This window comes from Eubalaena glacialis, chromosome 1 (assembly GCF_028564815.1).
Source record: "Eubalaena glacialis isolate mEubGla1 chromosome 1, mEubGla1.1.hap2.+ XY, whole genome shotgun sequence".
In the NCBI taxonomy this organism is placed as follows: domain Eukaryota; kingdom Metazoa; phylum Chordata; class Mammalia; order Artiodactyla; family Balaenidae; genus Eubalaena; species Eubalaena glacialis.
In genome coordinates this window covers 38,065,343-38,078,498 of record NC_083716.1, presented here as the reverse complement: position 1 = coordinate 38,078,498, position 13,156 = coordinate 38,065,343, and the positions used below count along the sequence as shown (strand labels likewise).

Sequence of the window (13,156 nt, the reverse complement as noted above, 5' to 3'; positions counted from 1 at the left end):
ACACGTTTGGGCGATGGTCTCACTGGCTGTCCTGTGTGCCCAGTCTTTCAGGAGACTGTTTCCTGCCTGGTTAGTCTTTGTATTCTGGAAAATCTGGCTCTGTGTATGCAAGTAAGTCAGGATTCTGAGCTTAGCTCCCCCCCGCCCCCCAAAAAAAGTATTTAAGAAAAGAAAAAGAAAGAGAAGGAAAATTAAGGGAATTAATAATTAAGGCTAAAAAGGTCACAAAAGAAACACTGTGTTAACGGGTTAGATATTGTCCTCTTTTGTTCTTGGCATTACTTGCTGCTGGTTTTAAAGGGCAGAATCATAGAGCTGCTTCCACATTTCCTTGGGGGCAGTTGAGACATAGAGACATCCAGTTGGGACCCAGAACCCAGAAGGATCCTGCTGTTGGGCTATAGCACCGAGAGGGCGTAGAGAGAGTGAACTGTTAAAACGCAGAGCTGAGAAGTGCCAGTTTGGAGAGGGTCCTGCCCCATCCCAGGTCACTCTTGAATGAGACTAGATTTTTGCCTCACCCGCTCTGGGCACAGTCAGGAGCTGCTCAGATGGTTCCAGGAGCTACTTGTTAGCTGCTCCGCTGGGACGGGGCTTGGCTTCCGTGTGCTCGTTGTGAATATGTGGTTCTGATACCTTTCTGCGCCCGGTTTCCCCAGGCCCTTGTGTGCGAGGATGAACAGAAATTGGATACTATCCCTACTCTTTAAAAGGTCAGTTTAAAGAGGAAAATGGTGTGTCTTTCAAATCTACAGTGAGGAAAAGGGTCTGGAGATAAAGGCAAGAAGACAGGAGCTCTACAGCCAAAAGAATTCTCAAGAGGTATATTACAGGTTAAAGGTGTCACAAAGCTGTAGTTCAGATGTTATCAAGCTGCAATAATATGGGCTCTTCTGGGGGCAGAGAGTAGGGAGTAGATTGAGATTAAATCAGGCATTCCTGCTGAATGTTTTTCATTAGTTGTAAACCACTCTGAATTGATGAAGTGGTGATGATCCCAGTTGTGAATGAGGGAAGTGAGCCTGGAAGGGTCCAGTGAGGATGACCAGCAAGTAGATAATGAAGCCGGGACTCATACCCAAGCTGAAGCCAAAGGCTGTCTTTGCACTATGTGCTCCTGGAGCCTCCACTTTGAAAAGGGATTTTATATTTTATTCCTGCATGATGTTGAGTCCTTCCCCTGCGCCTTTGGCATCCTCTGGGTGTCTTGTTTCAGTATATTTCTGATCCTCCAAATTGCAATGTTTATCTTTATCTTTAGCACTTGAAGTCGTCTTCAGCCTGTCTTCCCATGACAGTTGCTGAAGGGTGAGGATTTGGAGAAGATGGCCCTGCCAGTGTCATGCCAGCTCTCCTGTCATTAATGTTACATGGATTACGTCCTTCCTTTAAGTACCATTTGCTTATAATTATGGCACTTAAGTCATTTGCCTTTCCTCCGGTTGGAAATGGAGAAAATAATGAACATCACATTTGCTGATCCACTGCAGTCTCCAGCTCTCTGTACTCCACAAGCCGTCATCACCTCTCCCCACTGATCTCCCACTCCTCCCGTGCTTCCCAAAGTGCATTTTCAACAGCACCCCAAGGTCACTTTTTAAATTGTAGTGCCATTGATGTCACTCATTTGCTCATTGCCCTAAATAGCTCCCCATTTCACTCCAAATAAAAGTGAAAGTCCGTATGGTGATCTTGTGTCCTTATGGAGGACTTATGTCCTCCTTACCTTCCTTGCCTCTCTGATTTCATGTCCCACCCCTGTCCCCTCCTCTCACCCTGCTCAGACACACTAATAGATGCGTTGCCACCTTAGGGCAGGGAAAGCCTGGAAATGTAGGTTTTACGTGGGTGGCTATGTATCAACTAAAAAATTATATTTTTATATTAGAAAAAGAGAATGGGTATTGCAGATTATATAGGAGTCTGCCACATTTGCTCTTGTGGGTCTTGGGTTCTGTGAGGTAAGGTATCTCTTATTGTGACCTCAGTTTTCTAATTATTTTAGCAAGACCTTAGTAGTACAAATGGAAGGTGATACTTGACCATTATTTTTTCATCTTTTAGATTCTTATGGCCCACTATATTTCTGGTTAGATTGAAGTAGCATGGAGAGGTTTTGTTTTGTTTGTTTGTGTAGTTGACCTAGAGCAGCGGGTTTTCAAATTTTTTGGTCATGAGACCACTTTACACTCTTAAAAATTACTAAGGGCACTAAAAAGCTTTGTTTCTGTGGGTTATATCTATTTTTATTTACCATATTAAAAATTGTAGCAGACATTTACAAGAAGATGCAAGTGAGCATAGCCATTAACTTGTACCCTTTGGAACTCTCCACTATACAGATGGATGGTAAAAAAAGCAAATAATGTTTTAGTAATATTACGAAAATAATATTGACCTTGCAGACCCCTTGGGGACGCTGTATCACACTTTGACAGCTACTGGTCTTGAGAACATAACCTGTTTTTGCTGACACTGGTAATTGTTTATATTGCAGGGGATAAGTGCTAGGACTGCAGATTGAAAAATAAAGGAATTAAGGCAGGACCACTGCCACTGAGTAGTTAATGGTCCAAAAAAAAGCATTTGGCTGACCAATGTATAAACTTCTTTCATATTAGATTTGAGGGGAGTTGGTTTCTGTTTCTGAATTATAAATAAATTTGTGTGTGGGAGTTAATAGAGTTAAAGAGAGATTTAACTATTGGTTTTCATCTATAGGAATTTAATAAATTCTGGTGTTCAAGATATATTGAATTAAGCATTTTATACGTCTAGAAGCTCATTGCGGACAAGTTTGATTTTTGTGTGCACTTACCGTTGTTTTTGGCCGCCCAGCCCTGAATCTACCTTTTCTCACCTGGCACATCCCACTTTGCCTCCTATGGAAGTGTGAAGTGCTAGATATTTGCATTTTTAACCATCTTTGCAGCCTGGCTGCAGGCATGTGACCTAGGTTCTGCCAGTCAGGCACCTCCATCTCATATTTGGAAATAGAAACTAGTGACATGAAAAAATATGTGGCACCTCCACAGGTGGTTTCCCAGACAGCAGCTGGTGTTGGTGATGGAAGCCGCTGGCTCCCCCGCCCATCAGTGACCAGTGCTGCTGTGTGATTTGGGGTCATGTTCCTGGGCATGTAGCCTCCAAGTCCAATTTCTCTGGCCTTCTTGGAAATTTGTGACCTTTCCATTATCATTCTGTGGATTCAAGAGTCGGTGGCTTTGCTTGCAACTAAGAATCCTGCTTGATACATTCTCAGATGCAGTGTCTTTCAAAGCATTGTTTGGAAGTCTCATGTATCAAAATCACCTGCACCACACCCTAACAATGCCTATCGGTGGGCTTAAAACTAGTGGATCCAGAATCCTTTTGAGTTCCAGGAATCTGCATTTTAAACAAGTCTCAGGGTTATATGATTTTAGAACTGCTGTGCTAATGTTTCCAACTTTTTAAATTATTTGTGCTCTGTTTAAGGATCTGAGTAACACCTAAAAGAATTCATTCTTGGCTTTTAGGAGACCCTAATCAATGAGTAACTAGTATTTCCTTGTCCTCTTCTCTCCCCATCCAGCCTCAAATTTCCATAAGCCTTTTTGTTCTGTCTCCTTAACTCTTTTAACGTCTTTTTTTTCTGTTTTATTCTCACCAAGAAGTGGTAATTCCCCCAAAGGGATTGCCTACATTCAGTGGTCCCAGGATTAATTTGTATTTTAAAACTACACTGTGACTGGGGCCCTCTGTAGGTCCTTTCTTTCTTGGGCATTTCTGCAACCTGCAGGCCTACAGCTTGATGTGTACTCCAGGGATCACTGGAGAGGATGAAGGGGAAAGATCAGAACACACTAAGTGACTTTCCTTGGAAGGATTTTCCAGCCATGGATTCAGGTCAGAAAATAGCACGGAAGGATTGAATAATCTACTTCTGAAGTTTTCGAGAATCACAGAACGTTGTAACTTGAAAGAGCGTAGCTTAACCCCCTCATTTCATGAATGAGGAACTGAGGAGAAAATATGTGTTCAGCGTCGCATAAGTGATTAGTGGAATATAAAAGCCAACATAAATTTAGAAGTGGGAAGTGATCATGCAGAGCTCGACCTAAACTAGCATACAAAGGAAGGAGACTAACATTTATTGAGTGATTATTTGAACTTGGGTACGTTCACTTAACAACCCTGAGCCTCAGTTTCCTCAACTGCAAAATCAAGATTCTAATAATAGCGGACATTGATATGATATTGACTATGTGCTGGGAACTGTTCTAAGCACTTTATGTGCTAAGTCATTTAATCCTTACCACAACGACATGACATAGGTACTATTATTTTCCCCCTTTATTCAGGTGCACAGAAAGGCTAGATATTTACCTGTAGTCGCCCAGCTAGAGTATTCATTTTCTATTGCTGCATTGTAAATCACCCCAAGCTTCATGTGTTAAGACAACATACATTTATTATCTCACAGTTTTGTGGGTCAGGAGTCTAGGCACAGCATAACTAGGTCCACTGCTCGGGGTCTCACAAGGCAGCATTGGAGGCATCGACCAGGGTAAGGATCTGATCTGAGGCTTGGAGTCCTCTTCCAAGAGCACATCATTCTTGGCAGAATTCATCTCCCTACTGCTGTGGAGCTCAGGATGGCTGAGTCTTTCAGGTCGGCAGGAGAGGTCTCCCACTCAGGATAATCTCCCTTCTGATTAATTGAACCTCAAATGATTAGGGGCCTTAATATATCTGCAGAATCTCTTCATCTTTGCCATATGACAGAATATAATAAACATGGGAGTAATTTCCCATCACCTTTGCTATGTTCTGCTGAGATGAGAAGCCAGATACAGGTCTTGGCCACACTCAAGGGGAGGGGCTTACATAAACCTGTGGATTCCAAGGGGCGGGGCTTACATAAACCTGTGGATTCCAAGGGGCGGGAATCAGGGCACCATCTTAGAATTCTACCTACCACAGCCAGTAAGACTTAGTTTAAGCCCAGATGGGCTCCAGGGCTGAGTCCATGCTGTCAATCACAATGACCTTCTTTCTCCTTTCGAAGCAAGTAAATCCACTTTATAACCTTGCATAGTGTTCTAAGTAAGATAACACCCAGCAGATTCATACTGGGTACTAGGCAATAACTAATTCTCTTCACACTTCCTTTTTTAAAAGTCTGCTTCAAGAAACCTTATAACCACCTGCAGTTTTGTATTTTCAGGAAGAGATTTCCAATAGTCTCAGATTAAATAAGTTATTTCAATTTGTTCATATTTTTTCTGAGGCAGAAATAAGCCTGGTATTTGGGATTTGAGACTTGAGTTCTCAAGAAATAACCATAGCTCTGCTTTTTGTCTTTGAAACAGATGAAATGATTGAGAAGAAACAATAAACACCATCATTGTGTAGACAGGACGACATGGATCCGCCGTTAACGGTGAATTCCCTGGTAGGTGGCGCCAACCGATATTTTACATGTGGTCCGAAAACCCAAAAAGAAGAACAGAAACACACCGAATGGGAAATGAGTCACAATTACTTCAGGAAGTTGAGCACTTGCCGTTTTCATCCATCTGCGTGGTCCTCTCCTTTGAGGAAGTGATTAATAAAACCATCTTTGCTAGAATTAAAAATAATGCTTTTTTTTCCATGAAAGTGTGAGATTTTAATTTATCTGATTCGATTCCAGGAGTGTAGTCCTTTAGCACAACACCGGGGAGAAGAATTTCACAGATGACATTGTAGCAGGTACTTCAACTTCTTTGTGCCTCAGCTTCTTCCCAGATAAAAATTAGAGGCTTACCTTGTGCGGTAATGACCAAGGAAATAATTTTATATTTAACACCTAGATGCTGCTTTGGGATCTTTGTGTAAATGTGTGAATACTTGAAACTCTCATCCTTTTCATCTTTTCCCCTTACAGCCAACATAGTACACACCTTCTTGAGCTACATCTTAGAAGAAATAACGTGCTGGAGAGGAAATAACAGGGGCCTTGGGATCCCTTGAGCTTATTGTGTGTCCCAGATCAGTCTCTGAATGTGAATATAGGAACATTATATAATCTCCATGGCCCTGTTTTTGTACTTTGTGCCTTACAACTTTTGGAAACCGTAGTTTTAATGTTGCCAGCCTGTCCTTGGGGCTTGATAAATGAAAGCTGTCATTACCCTCCCCCTCCTCCTGATGACCCTCCCAAACCCACTCACTACCCCTGTAGCCCTGGGAGCAGCAATATACTGAATGCCCTATACACACAAAGCTTAGCACCAGAACATAAGGAAATACAGGGCCTGGTTCTTGCTCTGAAATAGGTTAGTGTTCTCTCTCTGAGGAAAAAGTCCTTCACAGATGCTCAGTTGCTTTTGAGAGTATGTTTGAGGAGCAGAAAATTGGAGGAACTTTTCACTTTCTGACCCCATATTGTCAAGGCACCGTGGGATAATAAAGGCTGACCCATTTCCACCTCTGCAGAGGAAGGAGTCATCCTTATGGAGTGCCTTGTGTGTTTTTCTAGAACATTATGTAGGAATAATTAAAATTTTAGTGGACATGTCAGTGTAAAAATGAACACTAAGGCTTTTTCATCTGGAAAATTTATTTGCATCTAAGAAGTTCATATGCAAATGAAACACTACAGATTGATGAAGAGTTTAGGCTATTTCCCAGTTTATCTCCGAAATCAATTTTAAACTTAGGAAGGGTAGCACGATTCCCATAAAGGGAAAATAAATCTTATTTTTTTCCTTCAGATAAAAAGATAATCTATAATCATGTTGCTCCCTGTCTCTCTTCCTCCTTTATTTGATACATTTATTGGTTATCATCTGTGTTGCAGGGAATATACTACATTCCAGAGGACAGAGATGAGTGTAAAATGATTCCTTTCCCTCATGGAGTTCATAAGGAGTCAAAAATACTTGTATACAAATAATTATAATTCAGGGTAGACTGTATAGTAATAAAAAACAGACAAGTTACTTTTGTGCACACAGGAGGCTAGAAGTCTGCTTTAGAAAATGCCCTAATTTCCATAGATTTTTTTTTTTTCTGATGTCATTGAAACATTTACCTGTGGTCAAATAGCAATATTTTTGGAACACAAGATTATTTGTTTACGTGGGGTTTATGGCTGCTTTCACACCAGCAGAGCTGAGTAGCTGCCATGGAGACTATATGTCCCACTGAACGTAAGAAACTTGCTATATGGCCTTTAACAGAAAAAATTTGGCTCTTTCACCTTTCAGAAGCACTGACTTTTTTTTTTTTTTTTAAACATCTTTATTGAAGTATAATTGCTTTACAATGGTGTGTTAGTTTCTGCTTTATAACAAAGTGAATCAGTTATACATATACATATGTTCGCATATCTCTTCCCTCTTGCATCTCCCTCCCTCCCACCCTCCCTATCCCACCCCTCTAGGTGGTCACAAAGCACCGAGCTGATCTCCCTGTGCTATGCGGCTGCTTCCCACTATCTATTTTACATTTGGTAGTGTATATACGTCCATGACACTCTCTCACCCTGTCACATCTCACCCCTCCCCTTCCCCATATCCTCAAGTCCATTCTCTAGTAGGTCTGTGTCTTTATTCCCGTCTTGCCACTAGGTTCTTCATGACCTTTTTTTTTTTTCCTTAGATTCCATATATATGTGTTAGCATACTGTATTTGTTTTTCTCTTTCTGACTTACTTCACTCTGTATGACAGACTCTAACTCCATCCACCTCATTACAAATACCTCCATTTCATTTCTTTTTATGGCTGAGTAATATTCCATTGTATATATGTGCCACATAGAAGCACTGACTTTTTATTGAAGAATTGAATAATTATCCTGAATGTATATGTTCCATGTTTTTTCAGATGTGTATAGGTGGTGTTTTTATTAATAAAATACAAATGTATTAATATCACAGACTTTCTTTTAGTAATTATTATTATTTTCTCAGTCAGGGACTAATTAATGGTGTAGTTACTATTATGTCAAGCTCTGAGAGTGTCTTTATGTTAAAAAAGGGGTGGGGGGAATGGCCATATGCTTGAAAAGGTTTTTCCTGGAATTATTGGTGGGGTTTTATTCACTTGGTAAAGATACAGGGAGGCCCTGAAAGCTACTTATAAAACCAGATGTGTTTTGGAATAGAATTGAATCCTGACAGTAACTTCGAATCCAAGCCATCTCTTGGAGGCCCTTCAAGTATAATGACATGATCCCTACCCTGGTAGGAATTCATCTCTTGGCTTGCTTCCGTGAGGATATAAGGATCAATGATATTTTACCTAAAATGACCTAAAACATTTGCATACCCAGGAACTGCCACATAATTGTAGCTGAAACCTATAAGAGGTCTTAGTCCAAAAGAGTGTATGTTTACCCTGGAGATGTGTGTCTTTTTGGTGTGTAGACCACACGTTTAAGCAAAAAGACTTATTTTTATCATATTAACTCTTATGAAAAACTTTCCTTAGGTATTGATGTCAGGTATTTAGTACAGAAAATACATGTATAATTTCAGTCATGTTCATTTCTTCTTATAACCAGAGATTCAAATTCGACTTTGCAGAAAAAGTTAGCTGCGATGCCGGACCACAGGGATGTTTCCCTCAGCCCGGAAGAGCGAGTCCGCGCCCTCAGCAAGCTGGGCTGTAATATCACCATCAATGAAGATATCACTCCGCGCCGCTACTTTAGATCCGGAGTAGAAATGGAGAGGATGGCGTCCGTGTATTTGGAAGAAGGAAACTTGGAAAATGCCTTTGTTCTGTATAATAAATTTATAACGTAAGTGTTTTATTTTGGAGGTCTTCGAAATGAGAAAATTGGGGGAAATATTTACATGGTATTTTGGTGAGACAGCTTAGATGCCGGCATGTTTTCATATTCAGACTGAATTTACAGTCTCCCAAAGCATGAGATGTCCAGGTTTTTAAGTTACCAAGTCATGTACTCAGAGGCGGCCTTACACCATCTCTGAGTCTTAGGGATGAATGATCAGGGATGGGGCGAAGCTCAGGGATGTCAGACACCTTTCAACAGGCCCGCGCAGTAACCAGCATGCCCCTTCCCTCTCTTCACAAATAAAATTTCTTGTTTTGTGTCATTCTTCCTTCACAGGAATGCAAGCTTTATGAAAGCAGACATCATATTGTAGCTCCATCTACAACACCTGGAACGTGCCATTAACATTTTAAATATTTAATTTGATAGGTTGAGACTAGGGGATAAACTGACGATCCTAGGAAGGAACTGATTCCGGGACAGAGTGTAGTAGTTGGTTTCACATTGTGGTTAGTATTTTTTTAAGGCAATTATTTAGCTGTGTAAGAATTGTATGTATAAAAGAGCTTCCAAAATATTGAGTGAAAGTGGCTCCATCAAAACAGCCATGTAAAAATATCACACTTCACATTAGATAGATATTTGTTAGTAAGTTATCCTAGTTTGAACTAAAAGAAATGGGATTTGGGTTTTCCATACCAATTTGCCAGCTTACTGATTGGGAGGATCTCCTCTTACCAAAAATTATTTCATCTGAGCTGAACCCCTTATTTTTGTTTTAATTGGAAATCACACATTGATTAATTGTATTAGTTTAGTTGGGGACTTAACCTGAGAACATTCGAGAAGCTGAAAGATCAACTGTTTTAAATACTGCATCCATGATTCTACCATGGGCGAAATTAAAGGCAGTTAATATGGTGTGCAAAGTGGGCTCTGCACTTTATTCAAGTTAATTAACTTCTTGGAAATTTAGAGAATGGTTGGCAACATTCATCCTACCTGGGAAAAATCGAGTTTCTATAAAGTTAAGCAATAACTATGAAATTGGACGTTATAAACTGTCATTGATAGCACACATTTTCCATTTTAGTTTCTGAACTATAAGTTACTAATGGATAATATTTTTTTCACCTTCTTCTGAGTTTTGTACACACACACGTAAGTGTGGTAAAGGGCCACTACACTCTCTGAGTTACTGAGTAATCAGAATATTTGAATTCTCTCCTGTCATTAACGATATGACCATAGGTAATTCAGTTATCCTCTGTGAGTTCAGTTCCTCACCTATATAAATGAAAGACTTATGGGTGAAAATCTCTGAGGTCTCTTCAACTCTAAATGTCTATGACTTTATGCTCCTTGCAAAAGCCTTAGGCAACTGACACACCTTATGTAGTTTCTTTAGGCTTTAATTTTCTTATTTGAGAGATAAGAGTTATAATACCATTCCTCTGTATTCTATAGATGAGATGATCAGTGTATGTGTGATTTGTAAACAACAGAACATCAGTAGCTGTAAGGTATAGCATATTCATTGATCAAAAATAGTATTTGCTCTAAGAGCTTTTCATTCATTTAACAAATATTTATTGAACATTCATTATGAGAGGGACACCATTCTACAGGCTAAGAATACATCAATAAGGAAAAAACAAAAACAAAAACAGAATTTCCTGCCCTTGTGGAAGCAATATCTTCACTTTACCTGGAAGCAATGTACCTGGTTTGCTGTACTGATTTCCCTTCATTTTTATTGTCCCTTGTTCCTCAAAAGGTGATGAAAAATAATTAACTCTTAATTAGCACCTCCTAATCCGTTAAGGATTCTGTCTGACATTTCTCTGAGTTATGAGTTTTCATTTAAGAGTTTTTAATGTAGACACCATGGCACTACTGATTCATCAGTGGCCCTTTGAGTCTTTCAATGGTGAGAAGGGGTTACATCCATCTTTCCAGACTCTTACATTTTCACGTGATCCTCAGTGTTGCCAGCACTACACATAAGTAAAATGATGCTCAAGTGGGATTTAGTGCCGAAGACCCGAGAAAAACCAAAGTGATGTGGTCTCTTCAGGGAGCATCCCAACTTTAACCCTCTTAACCTCAGTGCTTAGTTTGCTGAGCTTAACTACCCTGTAATGCCAAAATCATACTTGGGCCAACCTTGGATGGAAAGGCAAATGGAAAGAATATAGGTTAAATAATGTTATTAACAATGTCCTTTTTGAAAAGGAGGCTCATTCTCAAATCAGAAGCCATCATTGAGCTTTTTCTGTCATATAATGCTAAGGACGTGTTTTCTTTTTCTGCAGTTTGTTTGTAGAAAAGCTTCCTAACCATCGAGATTACCAGCAATGTGCAGTACCCGAAAAGCAGGATATTATGAAGGTATTGTGGGATAGACTCTCCCCCGGGGGGTTCAAATGTTCCACAAGCATCCATTATTGATTCATCCCCTTCCTCTCCTCCTCTGTCTCATCCTCTCAAGAGTTTAAGCACAAAAGATTCATTCCATTAGCTATGATGTTTCGATCTCTTCCTAGACCTTTAATCATCATTACTGTGGGATGTCTACTTGAAACGAGAAAAAAAAAGAAGAAGAAAAAGATCAAGAATGTACTTAATCATCTTAAGACGTGAAGAAGGAATTATTTTATGATTCCTCCCAGAGATTGAGAGAATGGTTGTCTATTTCCCCATACTTATTTGAGACAGTCATTTTGACTGGTTTTGATTATTCCATACAATTCTGAACCCAAAACCTATTTGAATATCAGTGTTGATTATTAAGGCAGCCACAAAGTTCTAGTCATTTTCTTCTTATAGTACTAGCCTATGAGACAATAAAGTGTTTAGTGACTGGCCTGAAATATTCCAAAGGAAAAGGAAGGTTGTTGAAATGTATTTATTTACCATCAACATTTGCTGCATATATAGTTTCAAATATCTTTAGCTAAGAACATATCCTTTTAGATAACATTTTTAAAATGTTTTCCATTTATTTGTCTTAAGTAGTTTGGATTGATTTTATATGATGGAAGATAAAACAATGTATACAAAGTCAATCACAGTATGAAATTTTAAATTACTCTCAAAAAATATTTTACCACATAACAGAATAAAAGCTTTCTTACCAGCTATGTCAGGCCTGGGGGTGCCTGTAAGCAGAACACAAATTTTTGTCAAATGGTCATCTACATTTTAAAATTTCTGTACACTGTCTGAAGGGTCATTCATTATCAGGCCTTTGAGTAGCATTTCCCCTCAATTCTCTTGTTCATGTAAACTCAGAAAATTCTGTATGGAAACCAAGGTCTTAGGCTGCCAAGGTGACTCTTTTACTCTAATTTAGGGTTATTCTTATTTTTACTTGTAGGGAAAGAATTCTCCAAAAGCATATACATTTTCTGTTTGTGATTGAATAAATGGATGGATGGATGGATGGATGGATGGATGGATGGATGGATGACAAAAGATTGGCTAGAGTTAGGAGTTTTAGTCCTAATGAGGCCATTAGCTAGTTGTATGACATTGGACAAGCCTTTCAATCTCTCTAGGCCTTTGTTTCCTCATCTCTACAAAGGCGGGGCTGGTGGGTGCTTGGACTGTATCAGATTTTCCTGCATTATGAATCACTGGGAAATTGTTTGAGATCCAGATCCCAATCCCTTCTCTGAACATGTTGTCTCAGTAGGTCTTGGGTTAGGCCTGGGAATCTATATTTTTATAAAAAGTACCTCAGCTGCTTTTTACAGTCTGTTAAGCCTAGGGATCCCTACTCATGGTGTTCTCTGAGGTCCCTTCTAACTATGATGCCATAAAATTTACCTACCATGGAATGTGCAGTTACAAACCCACTACCTAAAAATGAGGTACCTACTAAACAAAATGCTTATCTAACCAGTGAAGTCAATAAAGGTCTTACAAAGGGGATAATTTTTTCTTTTCTCTACTGATAAGTTATATTTTGGAGCCCTAGAAAAGACTGATTTTTCCACGATCATCTTTGGTTACTTGTGTCTTGATTTCTAATGCACATACCAGCTGTTTTTCTTTCTCAGCTGATGATCTGAAAGCTGACTATACTGAAAATCCCACTAATCAATATGTATATATATATTTTTAAAAGAAACTGAAGGAGATTGCATTCCCAAGGACAGATGAATTGAAAAAGGACCTTTTAAAGAAATATAACGTAGAATACCAAGAATATTTGCAAAGCGAAGTAAGTTCAATGGGTACATTTATTGCATGACTGTTTTCTGTGCAAATATTTTTTGAATTTCGTTTTAATGAGTTTTTCAAATGTCATATGCATTCAAATTAAAAATTAAAAATACAGTGATATAAAACCCGTAAAAAATTCATGTTGATATCCTGCT

The 13,156-nt window shown here is 39.2% G+C and overlaps 1 protein-coding gene across 8 annotated transcripts in view; it reads left to right on the top strand.

Moving 5' to 3' along the window:
- Nucleotides 1-13,156, top strand: part of STAMBPL1 (STAM binding protein like 1) — a 44,840-nt gene that overhangs the window by 17,442 nt on the left and 14,242 nt on the right. For 5 of the 8 annotated variants that reach the window (XM_061195404.1, XM_061195427.1, XM_061195435.1 and 2 more), the window contains 4 exons: nucleotides 5,355-5,437; nucleotides 8,557-8,774; nucleotides 11,087-11,162; nucleotides 12,904-12,999. In XM_061195404.1, coding sequence (XP_061051387.1) covers nucleotides 5,408-5,437; nucleotides 8,557-8,774; nucleotides 11,087-11,162; nucleotides 12,904-12,999 — 420 coding nt within the window. In that variant the 5' untranslated portion in view covers nucleotides 5,355-5,407. Of the gene's footprint in view, nucleotides 1-37; nucleotides 70-5,354; nucleotides 5,438-5,677; nucleotides 5,737-8,534; nucleotides 8,775-11,086; nucleotides 11,163-12,903; nucleotides 13,000-13,156 lie in introns of those variants that run through there. The other 3 variants (XM_061195451.1, XM_061195440.1, XM_061195444.1) reach the window with 3 other exon arrangements.